Source organism: Hipposideros armiger, unplaced genomic scaffold (genome assembly GCF_001890085.2).
Source record: "Hipposideros armiger isolate ML-2016 unplaced genomic scaffold, ASM189008v1 scaffold_361, whole genome shotgun sequence".
NCBI classification, from domain to species: domain Eukaryota; kingdom Metazoa; phylum Chordata; class Mammalia; order Chiroptera; family Hipposideridae; genus Hipposideros; species Hipposideros armiger.
Window position 1 is genome coordinate 2,017,002 of NW_017731711.1, and position 22,806 is coordinate 2,039,807.

Genomic DNA, 22,806 nt, shown 5'->3' on the forward strand with positions numbered 1-22,806 from the left:
AAGGATACAAAATCTGTATCTCAAAAAGATATCTGTACTCCCATGATCACTGCAGCATTATTCACAATAGCCAAGTAAGGAAACAACCTAAGTGTCTGTCAACAGATGAATGGATAAAAAACATGTGGTATATACATACCACATGGAATATTATTCAGCTTTAGAAAAGAAGGAAATTCTTCTGCCTTTTGCAACAACATGGATGAACATGGAGGGCATTCTGCTAAGTGAACTTAAAAAGAAAGTCCAACTTATATAAACAGAGTAGAAAAGTGGCTACCAAGAGTTGGATGGAGATGGGAGAAACTAGGGAGAGGTTGGTAAAAGGATACAAACTTGAAAAAAAAAAAGCCCCTATTTTATCATATGTGACATTGAAGTTCACTTTTAAATCAGGAATTTAGAACTCACTTTTGACAGGAAAAAACATTATAAATGGTGATTATTTCATGGGTCAAAATATAAGTCTACTTCCATAATTTACCTGAAAAACATTTGTAGGAAATAACCATTTTTAAACCTCTGCTGTATCACTAGTAAGTAAACCAAAAAATATGGAAATAAGAAAGAGTTGTTTATTGTGTTCTGAGATATGGCACTTAAAACTAGGTTAGAAGAGAAGAGGAAGTTAAGAGTTTCTTGACAATTTGAAAAGGAATTCTGGGTACTTTTGAAGATTTTGTAGGTTGGTAGGGTTGGTTCTTAAGTATATATAAGAACCTTCAAATTATTGTTTTTCCATTTCCTTGTTGCAGATATGACACTAGCAGGCATTATTTTTAATATTTACAACTCTTCAAAGGATTCATAATGTAATGAAGAGCAGGCAAGAAGAAGGGACATGTTAGTATTAAGCACAACTTTGTGCTATGCACTGTTAGGTGTCTCAGGTATGTTTTTTCTTATTTAGCTCTCACAATGATATGGTGAGACAGATATAGTTGATTTCCATATATCAACCAACAATTAAGCAATTGAAGCTGAAAGAAGTAATGTACCCAGTGGTATACAGCTAGTAAATGTAGCAGCACTGCAATTCAAATCTGGGTCTCTACCCTCGTGCTGTTTCTAATACCAGTATTTCATTCCTGGAAAAAAAGGAATAAAAAAAAGGGGATAACAAAAGAAAGGGAGAGAGATGTCAATGATAGGTTTCTGCTATGATCCGCTAGGGAGATGTTGTATAATTAAGATGGGAAATATTAAAGGAGACTTTGAGATGCCTACAGAGATACAATTAGAGATGTCAGTTAGGCAGATGGATGGTAGAAATGGAGATCAAAATGCAAGTCTGAATTGGAAATATAAATGTAGGAATTAACAGACATATATATAGGTATGAGTGTACATATATTCTTTGAACACATGGGATAGATACAAATACCTAGGAATGTGGAATTAGAAAGAATAAACCTTGGAAAGAACCCTCAGAATGTTAACATTTTAAAAATTAAAATGTTGAGAGTTGGGTAGAAGATATGAAAAAGGGACTGAGTATGAGCCGTCAGCAAAGTAGGAAGAAACCTGGTAGAGGACAATCATGGAGGCACAGAGTTCAGAGTTTTTAAATAAGTTGAGAGTGGTCAAATGTGTTAGAGGCTCTTGGAATATCAATTAGCAAGATCCCCTTTAATGAAAGATTAGAACAGATGATGGATTCAAAGTGGGTAAAAAAATGAAAACAGCAATATGAATAATCTTTCAAGAAATCTGCCTATGAAATAAAGTAGACAGGATCATAGTTGCACTAAGATTCATTACCTAACTTAATTCTCAAAACTACTGTTGTAGGAAAGAACAGATAAGGAAATTGAGGCTTGGAGAGGTCAAGTAACTTGAAAAGGTTAAGGAATGAACCGTTTCCTCATCTCATTTAGGTGATCCCTATAAGTCTTTCTATCTCCAAGAAAAAAAATAAATCATACCTCTGTTTCTGTTCCACAGTCATAATAAATTTAGCATCTTTCACAAGAATGGAAGCAGCCTGTTGCACACCTTTCCTTGTTGCACAAAACTGAAGAATGAATATTTTTTATTAATCATATTAAAAACCAAACATTACACTAAAAAATAAGCAATGAACAATCCATACCACAAGTGTGGGTTTCTGATCAGAGTATGTTTGTATAACACTGGCGATTTTGTAGTTGAGGGTTATATCAAACTTAAATTCAGTTTGGTTACTACTGCAGGGAAATCCAAGGACTACTTTCCGAAGTTTCACCGGTCTATGTCTCTCATCCATTTTCAGACATACAGCATGTCTTTCACCATCTGAAAGCCATTCTGCAATCTTTAAATTGAAAAATACACATTAAAATTTTTTTCTAATAAAGTTTATTGCTAAAAATAACCCAATTATAGACCACTTTAAAGTTATAGTATAAAAATATTTAATCAAATAGTCTTTTTCAATATTCCATATTCCTTTAACACAATTCTATTGATATACTGAAATATTATCAATAGCAGTATTTCAAGATTGTACCCGCTTTTCACCATGGTAAACTTCCAATTAATTATTATTTTATTTTCCTTCTTCAGAGTCTAGAGTAAAATTAAAATTGATTTTGGCAGAGAAATTGAACTTCTCACTATCACTGTAACTTCTTTGCTATTTTTCAGAACTATGCCTAGATATGAATGACACTTTTGTGTTGTCACATGCTAGGTAAAGAGTAGAAAGTAATGGTTGGCTTAGATTGGTAAGAATTGACAAGTTTTAAACAAAGAACAAATAAACAGTAGAAAGATGGCAGTGCCAAAAGCACATTTTAGGCTAAATGCTAGAGTCACTAGTTGGGGCTGTGGTGAGCAATGGTGAGCTGTGGTGAGCAATCCTTATCTTCACATAGCCTGCTTAGTAATCGGGCTTCATGCCCTGATATGAAGCTGACTATTGCTTTGACTGGAAGATGGATTAATGAGTTTCTAGTTACAAAGGAAGGAATTATTAAAACATTTTCAAGGCTATCATGGGTAGGGATGAGATCACACAAGAATTCACAGTTTGAGAGTGGCAAAAGGCCAATGATGAAGACTTTAATTTAGGGAAAAATTGAGGAAGAGGACTTGTAGAAAAAGAGAACTAGCTTTCAAAAAAGTAATGATTATCACAAGAGGGAAGAGAGTTTCAAGAATTACAGGATATCGATATTTAATTATTGTTTACAAATCAATAAAAAAAGTTTAGCATCCCAATGTGAAAAAAAAAAGACATAACCTGGCAAGTTGCAAAAAAAGTATTTAAAGTAGTTAGTAACATATTAAAAATACTTACTTCAGGAAAAATCAATGCAGTACAAAATTTTCAAATAAGACACCATTTTAAACAAGAAAGTTGAAAATTATTTAAAAGTAATAATAACTAATAATTTCATTATTATACTATCTAGTATTGGAATACAGAGAAGTGGCCAATAGAGGCATAAATAAATATAATATTTATTGAAAGCACTGTGTCCTTAGAATTTTATATATCTTTTGACTCAATTATTCAACTCTAGAAATTCATCCTAAGGACATATCATGTTTTCAAAGATATATTACTTTCAGCACTATTTACAATACCAAAAATGGAAATAATCTTCCAGCATTTAGGTATTAGATAAATTATAATCAAACCACAAAATTGTATTAAAGAAGAATACTTAATGACATGGAAACATTTGTAGGTAACATGCAAGTCATACAAGAGCATGTACATTATGATTCCATCTACATCTGGAAAGACAAACACTAGATTTTTGCTGTTTATACGAGTATATACTTAAAATTTTCCTCTATTATTTTTGAGTATGAATAAACCAAGTTGTAATTTTAACAACCAAAAAATGATTAATTGTGCCAAATTAAAGATAAAGACAAAATTTTCTATTGGATTAGACAATATACCAGATATCTGTGAAAACAAGTTTTAAGCAGTAGCAGGGGGAAAAAGTTATATTATAGTAAGCTGAGAAGTGAATAGGAGTAAGAAAGCAAGTGAGATTGTACTATTTTTCAAGCTTGCAAAAAAAAATGAAAAAAAAATTAGGACATATTTTCATTATAGAAAGTATAAAACTCCTTCGATTATTTCTTACATGTCCATGTACCCCATTAACTATGAGAGCCTCCTCAAGGGCAGGGTCTATATATTTTCACTTTTGCATCTATCATTAGTGCTTACCACAATGCATATAATTGGGGAGGTGGCTGGTAATCATTTAACCAATTATTTTTATTCTCTACCATACTCTGCTATACAACGAGAGTCAGCTAGTTACAATAACCATACATATTATTAGTCAAGTTATTATGAGGTATCTGAAACCCACAAGACTAAGACTTTTAGATACTAGTAGACAACACACTTGTACCAAAAATGTTTTATTAAAAGTAATCAACCAAATTTTATGGGCTTAATACTGCCTTACCTATGAAATCTAACCATTACTTTCTACAACATACATTCCTATTAAATTGGTTAGGTGATTTACAGAAAGAAAAACACCAAACCCTCACTTTTCTCTAAGATTAAAATGACTAAATATTTTACTAGTCATAAAAAATCTTATAGACTAAAATTCTAACTTACATCCTCAGCATTTGGAATTGTTGCAGATACAGCTATAAATCTCATTGGAATAGTAGTGCTGGCATTTTCTAAAATATGAGATAAAGACTTTACAGTTTTCATTCTGCTGACTACAACTTCAAGAGTTGGTCCACGATTTTCATCTTTTACAACATGTACCTAAGAAAGGAGTCAAGAAAAAAATCATTAGCTATAAAAATAAAAATCTATCTAGTCAATTAAAATGTGCAATAATATTAACACTCTTAAGAAAAATATGCATTTTCCAATTGAAAGGGTATAACAAACATAGTTTGGTTGAAAATATCTTGCTTCTTTCTATCCATTCTAGTCATCTTTTTATTTTTATCTCTGAAAGTAAATAATGTGTTCACTACCTCATCAATGAGAAATAGTCGAACCAGTTGAACCAAAGAGTTGTCTCTCCATTTCCTAGTCATGCTATCCCATTTCTCCTAGAGAAAAAAATGCAAGTAGTTTAATATGATAAGGGATCATAATAAATATTATTTAGATAGCAATAAAATTTTAACATGCCATGTTACAAATGATGGGCAACATTTTGGTTAACATCTTAAAAGTATCCTGGAAAAGATATAAAGGTTAAAAATTTTTAAAGGATTTCAACAGCCCTACAAGTGTTTAAAACACTGAACCCCTATTTATTTTTAAGTTTAACTAAAAATATTCAAAATTATAATTACCTTTTGTAAGCTCTATCAGGTCCTCTCTCAGTAATACATAATACTTGGGTCCAAGAATATAAGCAATAAGTGTGATTACAAATTATCCACAATAACAAATTGCCTATTCATATCTTTTGTCTAGTTTTCCCATTTGGTTGTTTGTCTTTTGCTTATGGAATTATAAGCATTCCTTATATACCCTGAAAACTATTGCCTTTAGTTTGTTTTTTTACATTGCAAATATATTCTTCTACTCTGTATTTTCTTTTAACTTTTTTTCTTGGTGAAGAGAAATATTTTCTAATAAACCAAGGAAATAATAAAGTATAAATAACACCTACTGGAGTTGTCATAATAATATGGGCATGCTGAATCTCAAATAGGTCATCCATTACTGTATCTCCAGTGAGTTCTTTACAATTCAGTCCAATTGGTCCAAATTTTTCTTTCCAGTCATCAAAACGCTGACTACACAGGGCTTTTATTGGTGCCACTATAACAATATGACATATTTATTTTGAATGTCAGTAAAATTTTGAAATTATTTTCACAAAAATGTTGGTTAAAAAAGTTACAATAAAAACACATATCTAGGTTCTGCCTAATATTTATAAATTAAAAGTTAATAGGAGCATCTTATTTAGAGTTATAAAGAGGTAAGCACCAAACAGAACTAAAAATAGAAAAGAAGTGATTGCTCAGGGAATTGTATCTAGGAGTGAAGAGAGTTATGGCAATAGATGATTGCTTTTCATTATAAGCCCTTTTATGATAATTGATTTTTTTAACCATGTGCATAAATTGCTTTGATGAAAAATTTAAAAAATACATGTACCTAAGAAAGGAAAGTAGAGGTTCCTATGGAAATTTCTAGAATTACAAAATATTTTACTTTATTTGTTCATCTTTCCTGTCCTTTTAAAAATAAGCATTTATAGGCCAAATTCTCAATTGGAATGTTACTTTTTATTTACAACTCTGGGAAAATGTGTTTTGAATTGAAGGTAACAGATAAGACCAAAAGTGATATGTCTTTATTAAAAATATAGGGAAAACCAAATAAAAAGTCCTATGGCCTAAACTTGAATTTATTTTTTATTTTTGCCTCAGTGGTTTTTCATTATTATAATTATTACTCTTAAAATATACAAATACTTACTGTAAACAATTTTGATGTTTGACCATGGCAATGGTACTTCCATTAACAATCTTGTTATAGCAAGTTCAAACACCACAGTTTTCCCAGAACCAGTGGGAGCACAAATCACAAAGTTCCTATCTGTGTAAAGAAGCTAAAAAATAAAAATTAATCAATCATAAAATAAATACAATTTTTCATTCACATTCTCAATTTATTAAAAAATAAGCCTGAGAAAGAGTGCAGAATAACAGCACCAACATTTTCATCTCTACCTTTATTAAAATTGTGCCCTTGCTTTAGATTCACCACCCTCAAACAATAACACTATTAATAATTTATCACCTTGTTTTATTTGTCAAAGTAAAATGCTAGGCCTAGAAAATAATTTCTTTAGCTACCAGAGAAATTTTTATAAATCTAATAAATACACACCAACCCACCTATGAAAATCACTTGCATTCATTTAACATACATTTTTTGTACTAGTCACTGAGTGTGGCACTGGGGACATAAAGATGAAAATGATCTAGTCCCTGCCCTTAGAGAGCAAACAATCTAGTAAGAAAAGGCAGATAAGTAATTATAAAATACTTACATCATCAAAAGCTTTGGACTGTATATAGTTGAAATATGGGAATTCTTTGAAAATACTTCTAAATTTTGTCGCTTAGAATAAAGTTAAGGAGTCAAATATTTTGAAATTTTAAAAATTGGTTAATTTTAATTCAAAAATTAAGTTAAATTAATATTGACTGACAATATTTAATGATGAGGTTTTAATACTTGCTATTTAGACATCATAAAGAATTAACAGAGGGCCGGTCGAATGGTGCATTGGTTAAGAGTTGGCTTGGGACGCCAGCTCTGAGCAGCAGGGCTCTGGTTCAGAACCCACATGAGGGCCAGTGACACTGCCCCCTACAGCTAAGATGGTGAACAACAGCTCGACCTGGAGCTGGGCTGCCGTGAGTCACCGGCAATGGTGTAGGCTGCAGGCACTGCTGCAGTGGGCTGCCATAAGCTACCGTGAGTGGCTGGCAGCCAGCGTGAGTGGCCGGCAGCCAGCGTGAGCTGCTGTGAGCCGCCATGAGTGGCCGTCCAATGGCCGGCAAGCGACTGCCTCACCTGGGAAGAGCGATATAATACCAACATGGACCAATGAAGCAACGTCCTCCACAACTAGACTGAAGAACAAAAGGACAGCAACTTGTCTGTTCCCCTTCTCAATTCCCCCAATAAAATCTTAAAAACAAACAAAAAAAAGAATTAGCAGATATAGAGAAGGAATCAAGATGGCAATGAATGTCCCTCCTCTTACAGATCTACCAAATATACAGCCACACAGACAGCAATTCCCTCTGAGAGAAACCCTGAAAGTAGTTGAGTGACCCCTATGTATTGGGAGAATGAGAAAATAAGACATTGAAATAGGTAGGAAAGGCTGAGACAACTTTAGCCATAAATCCCAGCCCTGGCACAGCACCATACACTTGGGAAGGAACCCCCAACTTCCACCTTCTCCCGGATGAGTAAAGGGTTTAAGCCACACATCTAGTGTCCAACTTTTAAGGCTCCCATCTGAAGAACAGGCCCACAAAACACCCAGCTCTGTGAGCCAGTAGGGCTTGCATTTATGAGTTCCACAGGACTGCAGCAAACAAAGAAGAAGTTTTTATTTTTATTTATTTTTTGCCACCCACAGAGAATATTTATTCATACAATATATGAATCACATTGATCTTCTTTTTTCCAAATCCTGCAAACATTAAAAATAAGTCATTTTATGTAAATATATTCAGTTTCTTGATTTACATTGTTTTTTTTCAATTTATTTGACATTATTATTTTATATTAGTTTCAAGTGTACAGTGTAGTGGTTAGACATTTATATAATTTATGAAGTGATCCCCTCATTTAGTACCCACCTGACACTATATATAGTTATTAAAATATTTTGACTATATTCCCTATGTTGTACTTTACATCCCTGTGACTATTTTGTAACTACCAATTTGTACTTCTTAATCTCTTCACCTTTTCTACCCAGTTGCACCAACCCCCTCTCATCTGGTAACCATCAATTTGTTCTCTGTATGTATCTTTGAGTTTGTTTCTGTTTTGCTCTTTAGATTCCACATATAAATGAGATCATGTGGTATTTGTCTCCTGTGTCTGACTTATTTCACTTAGCATAATACTTTAGGTCTACCATGTTGTCCCAAATGGTAAGATTTTATTTTTTTATGGCTGAGTAGTATTACATTACATACGAGTATATACACCACCTCTTCTTTATCTAATTGTCTATTTTTTTTTTAGTTTCAGGTGTGCAAAACAATGTAATAGACATTTATACCCCTCACAAAGTGATAACCCCCCTCCCCCAATCTACTACCCCTCTCACATTGTATATAGCTGTTACAGTTCCACTAACTCTATTCCTTATGCTGTACTCCACATCCTGTGACTATGTGTGTGTATGTATATATATCTATATCTATATCTATATATATATATAGATATAGATATATATATACATACACATACACACACACACACACAGATTGGGTTGTTGGAAGTCATGACGCATTTTTGCAACGAAAAACATAGAAAAAATACATCATGACTTTTCCGACAACCATATGTATATCTATATATAGACATAGATATATATAGATATACATCTATATCTATATATATATTTATAGTTGATATTTATTATTATTCAGCTTCAGGTGTACACTGCAGTGGTCAGGAATCTATTGGGTTGTTGGAAAAGTCATGACGTATTTTTCTATGTTTTTCGTTGCAAAAATGCATCATGACTTTTCTGACGATCCAATACACCATCCATGAAGAGGTCTCCCTAATAAGTGTCCATCTGATACTCTACAAAGTCTTTACAATTATATCCAATCATCTTTTGATGGACACTTAGGTTGCTTCTACATCTTGACTATTACAACTAACGCTGCAGTGAACATAGTGGTGCATATATCTTTTTGAATTAGTGTTTTGGATTTCTTCAGATAAATACAGGGAAGTGGAATTGCTGGGTCATAAGGTAATATTATTTAAAAATTTTTGAGGAACCTCCAAACTGTTTTCCATAGTGGCTGCACCCTTTGCAATCCCACCACAGTGCACAAGGGTTCCCTTTTCTCCACATCCTAGCAAGCACTTGCTATTTTTTTATTTATTGATAACAGCCATTCTGACAGATATGATGTAATATCTCATTGTGGTTTTATTTTGCATTTCTTAGTTGATTAGTGAGGTTGAGCATCTTTTCATGTGTCTATTATCGGATGTATCATTGGTAAAAATCTTCTCCCATTCGGTAGGTTGTTATTTCATTTTGTTGATGGTTTCCTTTGCTGTGCAAAAACTTTTTAGTTTAATGTAGTCCCATTTGTTCATTTTTTCTTTTGTTTCCCTTGCCCAGGGAGCTATAACAGAAAAAATGGTACTAAGAATATTCTCAGAGAGTTTACTGCTTATGTTTTCTTCTAAGAGTTTTATGGTTTTGGTTCTTACATTTAAGTCTTTAATCCATTTTGAGTTTATTCTTGTATATGGAATAAGAATGTAGTCCAGTTTCATTTTTTTGCATTATCTGTCCAGTTCTCCCAGCACCATTTATTGAAGAGACTGTCCTTACCCCACTGTATATTCTTGTCTCTTTTGTCATAGATTAATTGACCATATACATGTGGGTTTATTTCTGGGCTCTCTATTTTGTTCCATTAATCTATGTGTCTGTCTTTATGCCAGTACAATGCTGTTTTGATTACTTATGGCTTTGTAGTATGATTTTTTTTTAAAGATTTTTATTGGGGAATTGGGGGGATGGGAACAGTGCTGGGGAATTGGGGGAAGGGAAATAGACAAGTTGCTATCGTTTTTTTTGTTCTTCAGTCTAGTTGTGGAGGACGTTGCTTCACTGGCCCAAGTTGGCACCATCATTGTGCTCTTCCCGGGTGAGGCAGATCAGTCACCCGCTTCTGGACGGCCGCTCACTGCGGCTGCTGGCCACTCACGCTGGCTGCTGGCTACACACGGTAGCCCATGGCAACCCACTGCAGCAGGGGCTGCAGCCTACGCAGTTGCCGGGGACTCACTGCAGCTCAGCTCCAGGCTGAGCTGTTGTTCAGCATCTTAGCTATGGAGGGCAGTGTCACTGGCCCTCATATGTGGGATCCGAACCAGGGCCCTCTGGCGTCCCAAGCCAATTCTTAACCATCGCGCCACTTGGCCAGCCCTTTGTACTATGATTTGATATTAGGTAGCGTGATACCTCTAACTTTGTTCTTCTTTCTCCAATTGCCATGGCTATTTGGGGTCTTTTAGGGTTCAATACAAATTTTAGGATTATTTGTTAGAGTTCTGTGAAAAATACAGTTGGTATTTTATTAGGGATTGCACTGAATCTATAGATTGCTTTGGGTAGTATGGACATTTTAATGATGTTAATTCTTCCTATCCATGAGCATGGTATATGCTTCTGTTTATTTGTATCTTTTTCAATGATTTATAAATTTCCGAGTACAGGTCTTTTACATTACCTCCTTGGTTAAATTTATTCCTAGGTGTTGTTTTTTTTTTCTTTTCTTAAGTTTTCTTTCTGATAGTTCATTATTGGTATATAAAAATGCAAGTGATTTATGATGATTAACTTTGTATCCTGCTACTTTACTGAATTCATTTATCAGTTCTAATAGTTTTTTGGTGGAATCTTTAGGGTTCTCTCTCTATATAGTATCATGTCATCTGCAAATAATGACAGTTTTAATTCTTCATTTCCAATTTGGATGTCTTTTATTTCTTTTTCTTATCTGACAGCTATAGCTAGGACTTCCAATACTATGTTGAATGAAAGTGGACATCCTTGTCTTGTTCCTGATCTTAAGGAAAATGCATTTTGGTTTTCCCCATTGAGTATGATGTTGGCTGTGAGTCTGTCATATATAGCCTTTATTACGTTGAGATATGTTCCCTCTATTTCCACTTTGCCAGGAGTTTTTAATCATAAGTGGATGCTGGATTTTGTCAAATGCTTTTTCTGCATCTGTTGATATGACCATATGATTTTTATCTCTCATTTTGTTTATGTGGTGTATCACATTAATTGATTTGCAGATGTTGAACCAAGCCTGCATCCCAGGAGTAAATCTCACTTGATCATGGTGTATGATCTTTCTAATGTATTGCTGAAGTCAGTAATTTTTTGTTGAGGGTTTTTACATCTATGTTCATCGGGGATACTGGCCTATAATTTTCTCTCTTCGTAATGTCTTTGTCTGGTTTTGGAGTCAGGGTAATGGTGGACTTGTAGAATGAGCCTGGAAGCCTTCCTTCCTCTTGAATTTTTGGAATAGTTTGAGAAGAATAGGTATTAATCTTCTTTTAATGTTTGGTAAAGTTCACCTGTGAAGCCATCAGTCCAGGACTTCTGTTTGTTGAGTTTTTTTTATTATTGATCTGATTTCATTAGTAGTAATAGGTTAGTTCATATTTTCTGTTTCTTCTTTTTTTCATCTTGGGAGATTGTCTGTTTCTAGGAATGTATCTATTTCTTCCAGATTGCCCAATTTGTTGGAGTATAACTGCTTGTAGTATTTTCTTATAATCCTTTGCATTTCTGTGGTGTCCATTGTCACTGCTCCTCTTTCAGTTCTGATTTATTTGGGTCCTCTCTCTTTTTCTCTTGATGAGTCTGGTAAAGGTTTATCAATTTTATTTACCTTTTAAAAGAACCAAGTCTTGGTTTCATTGATATTTTGTGGCTTTTTTAGGCTCTTATTTCATTTATTTCCTCTCTGACCTTTATTATTTCCTTCCTTCTACTCGCTTTGGGCTTTGTTTGCTATTCTTTTTCTAGTTCCTCTAAGTGTAAAGTTAGGTTGTTTATTTGAGATTTTTCTTGTTTCTTGAGGTAGGCCTGTATTGCTATGAATTTCCCTCTTAGGATTGCTTTTGCTGTGTCCACAGATTTTGGGTCATTATGTTTTCATTTTCACTTGTCTCAAAGTATCTAAGCAGCAGTTTTTAAATGGGCGCAGATACCTCCCCTCCCCCAACACACACACACCTTCAGGTACACATCCAGGCTGAATACATAGGGAATAGGCAAAATGTCCACCTCCAGTTTCTCCCAGGAAGGGATATAAGTGCATACTTTCTCAGCTGCTGCCTGAGGTTCTAGCTTCTAATCAGCCGGCAATGGTATGACATTGGTCTTGGCAATGATTTTTTGAATTTGAAACCAAAAACAAAGGCAACAAATGAAAAAAATAAACAAGTGGGACTACATCAGACTAAAAGGTTCTGAATAGTAAAGGAAACTCAACAAAACGAAAAGTCAACCAAGGGAACGGGAGAAAATATTTGCAAATCACATACCCAATAAGAGGTTAATATCCAAAGTATACAAAGAACACATACAACTCCATAGCAAAAAACCAAATAACCCAATTTAAAAATGGGGAAAGGACCTGAATAGATATTTTCCCAAAGAAGACATACAAATAGCCAACAGTACATTAAAAGATGTTCAACATCACTAATCATAAAAAAAAACACACCATATAAACCAAAACCACAAATAGCACTTCATGCCTGTTTGAACGGCTATTATCAGAAACACAAGAGATAGCAAATGATGGTGAGGATGTGGTTTAAAGGGAAGCTTTGTATGCTGTTGATTGGAACATAAACTGGTATAGCCCTTATGGAAAACAGTATTGAGGTCCCTTAAAATATTAAAAAGGTAAGTACCATATAATCTAGCAATCCCACTTTTGTGTTATATCCATAGGAAGCAAAATCAGTATCTCAAAGAAATATTTGTATTTCCATATTTATTGCATTATTATTCACAATAGCCAAGGTATGGAAACAACCCAAGTGTCTATCAAGAGACGAATGGATAAAGAAGATGCGAGAATATCTATCTATATCTATATCTATCAATCAATCTATCTATCTATCTATATCTCCAATCGATATGTATCAGCAGAACGGAATATTATTCAGTTTTTCAAAAGGAAATTTATGCCTTTTGCAACAACATGGATCAATCTGGAGAGCATTATGCAAAGTGAATTAGGCCAGAGAGAGAAAGACAAATACTGCATAATATTACTTGGAAAGTAGAATCTTTTTTTTTTTTTAAGTGTCCAACTCATAGAAACAGAAAACAGAATAAATGATGGTTGCCAGGAGCTAAGGGTGTGTGAGAAAGAGAGGCTGGTAAAATAAAATATAACTTTCAGCTATAAAATAAGTTCTGAAGATCTAATGTACAACATGGTGACTAGAGTTTTAATACTGTATTTTAAAACTGAAATTTGCTCAGAGAGTACAACGTAAGTGTTCTCAGAAGAAAAAAAGGTAAATATGTGAGGCAATGAATGTGTTAGCTAACTTGATGGTGGAACCTTTGATAATGTATACATGTATCAAATTATCACACTGAACACTTTGAATATAATTTTGTCAATTATACCTCAATAAAGCAGGGGGAGGAAGGGTGGTTAACAGAAATTATTCCAATCCCCCATCACATTCCATATTCTGAAAAGAACCTGTGAAGTACTTATGGGAAAACAAGGTTATAATTGGACAATTAAATCTGATGGAAGAGATATATCCAAGTATATCAGAACTAAGCATGTAGTTTTTTTCCAGAGTAGTGTTTCTTCTTATTCACCTTGACTAGACTATTTGATTTTTATCTTTTTTAAAACCCCAAATTTCACTTTTTAACTGTTGATTATGTTTTCATTAGCTTATGTGTGTTTCTGGTCACTTAACCCTGAATCCTTTGTTTTTGATAATCTGGTTGCTCTAAGTGGTGGATTTAGTTGCAATTATCAGCATATTGGCTTGATAAGGACTTAAATTGTCCTTCCTCTGTAGGAAAGCTCAAAAATATTAATAGATATGAAAAATAAACTAACTCCCCCCTTTCCAAGGTGAGAGTCTCTTGCCAGTTTGGGGTATATATGTACTTACATACTATCGTTCTTAATACTGAGTCACATTTATCAACTACATTTATTAAACAGCATATACAGAATACATTACTAAAGTCAGAAAGCTGTGGGAAGCTGTAAATAAATAAGAAAATGAGTTCCTATAATTGAAGCTGTTATCACCTATTAGGAGATATAAGACAGATAATATATTGGAGAATACAAATACACAGTCATTTAAGCAATTATATTTTTATGAAGATATACAAAAATTACTGGATTGTGATAAGCATTGCTGTTAAAAGTTAAATCAGAGTGTATTACTTCTCTGCTCAAATTGACCTTCTTTCTCTCAAAGTGTATGGCTACAAGGCCCAAAATGATCTTGCCTCCCCACCTCCACCTTTGTGTTTCTGACCCCATGTCCTACTACTCTGGCCTCTGACTCATCTCTACTTACACTGAAGTCTTTTCTGTTCTTCAATTTCACTCCTGGGTATCAATTCAAATAAATCTAAAACACTAATTCAAAAAAATATATGCACTCCTATGTTTATTGCAGCACTATTCACAATAGACAAGATATGAAAATAACTGAAATGCCCACTGACAGATGATTGGATAAAGAAACTATGGTACATTTAGATAATGGAGTAATACTCGGCTATAAAAAAGAAAGAAATCTTACTTTGCAACAACATGGATGGACCTAGATAATATTATGCTAAGTGAAATAATTCAGACGGAGAAAGACAAATACCATATGATCTCACTTATATGCAGAGTCTAAAGAACAGAATAAATGAACAAACAAAACAGAAATAGAATCAGAGATACAAGGAAAAACAAAACTGATGGTTGCTAGATGGGAAGGGGTTGAGGATGGGGGAAAAGGTAAAGGGATTAGAAAGTATAAATTAGTAGTCACAATATAGTCATAGGGATATGAACTAGTTTGGGGAATGTAATCAATAACGCTGTAAAGATTATGTAGGGTGCCAGAGGGACACTGGACTTATTAGGGAGGTTGCTTCATAGGCTGTGTAGATATCTGACTACTGTGCTATACACCTGAAGCTGAAGTTGAATAATATTGAATGTCAACTATAATTAATATATATATATAATATATATTATTGGGTTGTTGGAAAAGTCATGACACATTTATGCAACGAAAAACATAGAAAAAATACATGATGACTTTTCCGACAACCCAATACAACCCCCAGCCCTCCGCTGACACACATACATGGGATGTGGAGTACAGCATAGGGAATATAGTCAATGGTATTGTAACAGCTATATACAATGTCAGAGGGGTAGTATATGGGGGTGGTTATCACTCTGTGAGGGATGTAAATATCTAACTAATACATTGCTTTGTACACCTGAAACTAAAACAAAAAACTATATCAGCCATGTTCCAGCTGAAAGGCCTTCCCTCTGTCCAGACTATTCTTCCTTCCATATTTCTTTGGTTTTTTTCACTTCTTTCAGTTGTTTACATCTCACTTTCTCAAGAAGACCTACCCCAATTACTGTATTTAATTCTAATCCTGGGCCCCCAATCCTAGCATTCCCAAGTTAATCACCTTTGCTCTACTTTTTTCTTTTTCCGTATTACTCATCTCTTCTAAAATACTATATGACTTATTTATATACTGTTACAATTGCTCAGATCTATCCTCTCTCCCAGGAATGTTAATTAACTCCTCAAGGACAATGATTCATTGTCTGTTTTCTTAACTGACATATCCTAAATACCTGAATAGTGGCTGCAACACAGTAAGCACCCAATTAATATAGGTTGGCATTCATTAAATCAAACAGATAATTTACAGATCTTCATTTTATTTTCAGTTTTGCGGAGTGTCAGAATATTTGTGTCAAAACAAAAATGAAATTTAGAGTTTGTCAATCCATCAGCTTTTGAAGGAATCTAATTTTTCCTCCAAAATACGTCTCTTCCTATAAAATATTTATTTGTAACAAGCCCACAAGTGAGCTATCATGCTGGTTTTTCTCTCATTAGGTAGTTCTACATCAGTTTACATTCACAAAAAAATGACTCTCTGATTCGGAGTGGATATAGAATCAGTTTTCTAGCTCATGAGAAAACTCAACTACTAACATTGTTTATTATCACTATCAACACTTGATATCAGTTTTTTCCTTTCATTCCACAAACTCTCAGCAGTGTCACTGCAATTATATGTTATTAGGTGGGAAAATATATTCAGAATTGAAAATGACAAAGAGTATTATGGCAGCATCAATATGACCAAACTTCTCTATTATCCTGAGGATTCAAATACAGTAAAATATTGAAAGAGAATCAGAAAATAAGTTATGTCCTTTACACCTAAAACTAATAATAAAAAAAAGAAAAAGAAAAGAAGTTATGTCCAAGTGATCCTCAAACTCTCAAATTATCATGCATAGAATTCAGTATTCCACTTCAATTTATATATATACTTGGAAACAATAAAGGGTAGCAGTTCAGGGAGTTTGACAGCAAATGAACTTTTTGAACAATACAATGGACACAAGAGTTGGCAGCTATCTTAACTAACAAAGAGACCTAAACAATAGAATCACTTCCACTGTGCTAATACAGCATGAAAATCTTTAAATCTCTTCCGAAGTTACTGCCATATTATGGCAAGTTCAAGTAAGGGATAAGAAGAATTACCCATCATACAGATAATGAAACTAGCTTTAAATATTTACTGCTTACCTATAATATTTCCTATGCTCCCACCCTATTTGGATCAACAGAGAGAAGGAAGCAGAGTTAAGATTGAGACAGCGTGCTGAACAGCACTAAAGGCTGGCTATGTCTGAAGTTATTTCCTCATATATAACCCTCTTATATTACCCCTCCACCATTCTAATGTAGTTCAGTTATCTGCACTGGATGTAACTTTTCATAGTGGTCAGGCAAATATTTTCTAACCATACTTCAGAATTACCTCAATCTATGAGTACCCAGGATTGGAATTGCTATCCCCTAGATTTCTCTAGCTTAACTGCCCCAAATCTGGATTCACTTTCTTGTTTTGCCAAGTAGACCATAACTTTTATGGATTCTAAGTGCCTTCTCCAGCTTTTGAGTCACTAATTCTCTAATCCTAAAGCATAATTTTGATAATGTAACGACCTGGTCAAAAATACTTTATGGTTTCTCCTCATTGCTTAATAAATTTATTAAAAATAAAAACAAGAACTCTTGACCTTGGTATTCATGGCATTAAATGATCTGATACTAAGATAACTTATCCAATATTATTTCCTACTGCTCCCTTAATCATAAGTTTCATTTCAGCCAAACTGGAATGGTTGCTCTTTCCAAACATATTCCACATTTTTTTTACCCTCACCCTTGCTCAAGGATACTCTTGCAAAAACATTGTTACTTTAACGTCTTTCAATGTATTTGGATAGGAAGATAAATAAGGCATGGTCTTTGCCTTCATAGAGTCCATAGGTCTTAGGGAAATAGTCACAAAAACAGCTAATGAATTATAATAAAATATAATTAAGTACACTTTTATAGACATAACACAAGTTATCAAAGAAGCAAAGAGGATGTTACCTCCAGAACACACATATGTACTCAAAATATTAACACTAAAAGTGTGGAGACTAAAAGTGTGAAGATGTAAATCAGGTTACAGGTATAAACTGCAAATTAGGTTCTTTCAAAAAGTACTGGATTTGTCCCCAATCCACAGTATATCCTATTCTCATTCATTTACTCTACTCATGTTTATCCCAATATATTGCCCTTACCCAAAGTATAAGAAATTATCTGTATCATTTTGTAAGTAAATATGCTCCAAGTTCAGCCAATAATACAAATGCATTTCTGTACTTATCTTGTCAGACTGGTAACAAACAGTTCACAAACTGGCACCAGACTGCAGACCACACTTAGAATACCACCATCTTAGCACCATAGCACATTGGGTCTCTTATATGACCCAAAAGATTTACTTTTCCCTCTTTTTCTTTGTCAACCAAAGTAAACAGAGACACAATGAAAAAAAGTGTTTAAAAATTATGATTTCAAATATAAAGCTGCTGTAGTAAAATATTTTAAAGGATACGGATTTCTGTGACAGCCTTCAAGGAATCTAACTCATTTTCTGTTACCCCTAAAATAAAAAAAAAAATCTTACAAACTTATATGGATGTTTTTTAACCTTTACCATAAAAACTGATTCAATAAAATTTGCATAACTTTATTGATGGTACAGTTAAAAATATATCACAGTTTAAAAATTAATGCAATATGATAAAGAAGAGTAGAAGTAGCATAGAGAGATAACCTACTCAAATTTAGTATATTTTTATATTCTTCCCTATGCTAAGAAACACAGACTAATTTGTACTTTTATAAAACCAAATGAAAAAGCAAGGAATTACCTTGAACTTCATGAGGCTGGGATGCAACTGAAAAACATGGTGCTTTGAATATGTCTTCTCTGAGTTCAGAAGCAGAAAAAGGGTCGCTTTCTGTAAACATGTTAATATCTGAATATTGGGGTTTCTGCTTACTATTGCTGTATTTCCATGATTTCCCTTTATTCATTTCTGTTTGGACAATTTTCACTGAGCCAACATGAGAATCCAAGTTTGCACTGCCATCAGAATAAGCACTCCCATGTGTATTGTCAGATATTTTAAATACTCTGCAAAAAGAAAAAAACATGTTTGCACTTGTAACAGTTGCTTAGAATGTGAAAAACGAACATAAAATTGGTCCCTTTAAAAATACTTACAGATTATGGTTTATTCAAACACAAAACCTAATCATTCTCCTAAATTTACCACTATATTGTTCTTTTCACTCTCCTAAAACTCAGATAAATCCGTTTGTGGCAGCCAGCCTCTGTGATAGCCCCAATGATCCTCATCTCCTGGTATTTATACTTTTCTGTAGTCTCCTATTTCAAATCAGGACTAGCCTGTGTAACTAGTAGAGTACTGTGGAAGTACAAGTGTATAGTTCCAAGTCTAGGACATAAAAGACACTGACGCTTCCACATGGTCTCTTGGATCACTCACTCTGAGGGTGCTAGCCACTAGTATATTATGAGAACACGCAAGCAACCCTATGGAGAGACCCATGTGGACAGGTACTGAGGCCTCTTATCAGTAATCAATGCCAACTTCCCAAACACTATTCAGTAATCATTTTAGTATAAGAACTACTTCTTTACAAAGTTCTGGAAAACACAGATATGTCATCTTTATGATTGTAATTTATTATATTAAGACTGATCAAAAGACAATCCATTAAACTAATTTGTTCACAATAGCCCTAAGGGATAAAGTGACCAAAAAAGTTCCTAATGCAACACTCGAATCTTATAAAATAACTAATGGGGATGACAGCAGGTATCAGTCTTACAGAATTCTGTAAGGAATTGACCCATACAAGTATTATAAAAATACAGAATACTTTCTAAATTATTTCTACTATTAATCTTAATGACATGTTTCATATAAGAAACAACCAGTCTTTCAAAACACTAGAGAGAAATATATTTTAGAGCAAACTGTAGAGCTGCATCCTCCAATGCCAGCAGTTCTATCTTTGAAGATAGCAAATTCAAAAATAGATGGTAGTCTTACATAATACAGTAGAATCCCATTATGAAATGGTAATGAAGGCAAAGAAACACTTATGCCATAGGAAGATCCTTGCTATATCTTGTGATATAGGTTAGAAGCATAGACTTTGGAATCAGGCAAACCTGGGTATAAATTCAAAGCTCCTGTACTTCCTAGCTGTGTAACTTTAAAGTGAGTTAGGGTTTGAAATAACTTTTCCAAACTGCAAAAATTTTATCCACATGCTCATTACCTTAATTCTCTAGACCTCGATTCTTCCTAGGTCTGCTGAAACTCCCACTCCACAAATTTCCCTATGTCCTCAACAATTTCACTGATTGTTATATTTACTTCCTGGTCTTAACTAAAATACTACTTTACCCTGGAAAACTCTTGCTCCTTAAAAACCTCTTCAGTGGAAACTACTAACTCTCCCACATGCAATGTACTTAAGGGTTGAGAGTTTGTGTCTTCTTCACCCCAAATATACATCACTATTTTTTCCATTCTCTCACAAAAGTATCTGTGCTATCTACCTATACCACCTTATAATCCTACTCATGGCATATATCATATATCAATCTAGTCATTTTGGAATCTTTCCCTCTCAATCCCAAATTCTGCCATCATCTGGGTCACTTCAACACTCATGTAGACAACCCATTCAAAATTCTACCCTCTCAGTTTCTTAGGCATTCATCTCCAGTGGCTTTCTCCCTCACATAATCTCAGTTACCTACACTCTCACCTTAGACACTGTCCTTATTCAGAACCACTCCCCCTCTCAAATCAATCATTTCCATAAATCATTCTCTGACTACAACTCCTATCCTTTTAGTTTGTTTGCTCAAGGTACCAATGAAGTCAAAGTAATTAACTGTAATTAACCTCTTTATTTTCTCCCAAACCATCTTCCCCTTCACTTTTTCATTCACCTTTAATAAACTTAGAATCCATGATCTATCTTTTCGACTACTCTCTTTATCAATATTCTAAACTCTGCCTCCCTTTATCCTTTTATCATACTTACCTTGCAAAAACCTCAATCCTAGATGAATCTAACTATTTACTTTTTTTTATAACTGCAGCCAAGTGGTGGAAACACTACTGGAAAAAGCACAACTATTAGATGAATAATAATAAAATTCAGAGTCATCAGCAAAATTGCAGATACAAGATCAATATACAAAAATCAATTGTATTTCTATCCACTTGCAACAATCAATCTGAAAAATAACTTTTAAAATTCCATTTATAATAGCATCAGAAAAAATAAAATACTTAAGAATAAATTTATCCAAATAAGTATTAAGACTTGTCCACTGAAAACCAGAAAACATCACTGAAAGAAATAAAGAAAACCTAAATAAATGAAAAGATATCCCATGTTGACAGACTGAAAGACTTAATGTTAAGGTAGCAATACTCCTCATGCTGATTTTCATATTCAACACAATCCTTATCAAAATCCCAGCTAGCTTCTTTGCAGAAATTGACCAGCTTATCCTAAAATTCATATGAAAATGCAAAGAACCAAGAATAGCCAAAAACAATCTTGAAAAAAGGAACAAAGTTGGAGGACTCACATTTCTTGATTTGAAACCTTACTACCAAAGCTACAGTAATCAAGATGTGAGATATGCCAGTGTGGGATATACCCTTGTGCCAGGCATAGGAATGACATATTGATCAATGGTATGGAATTGAGAGTCCAGAAATGAACCTTCATGTGGTGTGATAGGAAATATACATTTGGTCTTTATTCCCAGTTCCTGACATGGAGCTCCTAAAACCTTTGGAATTTCCTGTGTGATAGGAGTGATAGAAGCATTTTTTGTTATTCATAACAAGACCCTTTCTTTAATTTTGTTTTTCTGGCTCACATTCCTTTATTTCTTTTAGCACAAATTAGCAGCAAAATGTGTATTTTCTTATATCCCGTTTTTTGTAATATGCAGTGTAAGTAGCACACTGTAGGTTCTTTTTGCACTTTTAGCATTTTTTTCCTTAAGTATATATCAGAAATCATTCCATGAAAGCTCATAGAGATTGTCTTCATTTTTAAAAAATCATTATTTTTATTTTCAATTACAGTTGATATTTAATATTATATTAGTTTCAGGTGTATAGAATAGTGGTTAGGTATTTATGTAACTTACCAAGTGCTCCCCCTGATAAATCTAGCATCTACATGGCACCATACATAGTTATTACAATATTAATGACTATATTCCCTATGTTGTACTTTACATCCCCATGACTATTTCATAACTGCCAATTTGTACTTCTTAATCCCTTCACCTTTTACAGCCCCCCAAGCTACCTCCCATCTGGCAACTACTAATTTGTTTTCTGTATCTATGATTCTGTCTCTGTTTTGTTTATTTTGCTTTTTAGATTCCACATATAAGTGAAATCATATGGTATTTGTCCTTCTCTGTCTGACTTATTTCACTTAGCATAATATACTGGTCTATTACGCTAGAAATTATTGATAAAAACATTTGCAAAAACATAAAACAATGCCACTCCTCACTAAATTATTTTTTTAGAAAACAATTAGTCTTTAATATAGTTTATATTGACTAGTACATTTATTATTTTTAAAAAATAAAATAGTAAATAAATATTTTTTAATATTTTAGTTTTAATTTTTAATATGGTTAAATATAGATATTTAACCATATTAAAAATAACCCACATAAACAAAAGCACTTTGGGAATCCTTAATAATTTTTAAGTGTAAAGGGGTCCTGACAACAAAAAGTCTGAGAACCTCTGCTCTAACTATATACTTCATCAAAA

The 22,806-nt window shown here is 33.6% G+C and overlaps 1 protein-coding gene across 8 annotated transcripts in view; it reads right to left on the reverse strand.

Annotated features, from left to right (window-relative positions):
• Positions 1-22,806, reverse strand: part of HFM1 (helicase for meiosis 1) — an 89,472-nt gene that overhangs the window by 60,996 nt on the left and 5,670 nt on the right. For 7 of the 8 annotated variants that reach the window (XM_019661769.1, XM_019661764.1, XM_019661767.1 and 4 more), the window contains 9 exons: positions 18,811-19,076; positions 18,492-18,539; positions 7,002-7,072; positions 6,425-6,557; positions 5,607-5,758; positions 4,957-5,034; positions 4,580-4,738; positions 2,093-2,293; positions 1,926-2,014 (listed from right to left, as the gene is read on the reverse strand). In XM_019661769.1, coding sequence (XP_019517314.1) covers positions 1,926-2,014; positions 2,093-2,293; positions 4,580-4,738; positions 4,957-5,034; positions 5,607-5,758; positions 6,425-6,557; positions 7,002-7,072; positions 18,492-18,539; positions 18,811-19,076 — 1,197 coding nt within the window. The remainder of the gene's footprint in view (positions 1-1,925; positions 2,015-2,092; positions 2,294-4,579; positions 4,739-4,956; positions 5,035-5,606; positions 5,759-6,424; positions 6,558-7,001; positions 7,073-18,491; positions 18,540-18,810; positions 19,077-22,806) is intronic. The other variant, XM_019661765.1, reaches the window with a different exon arrangement.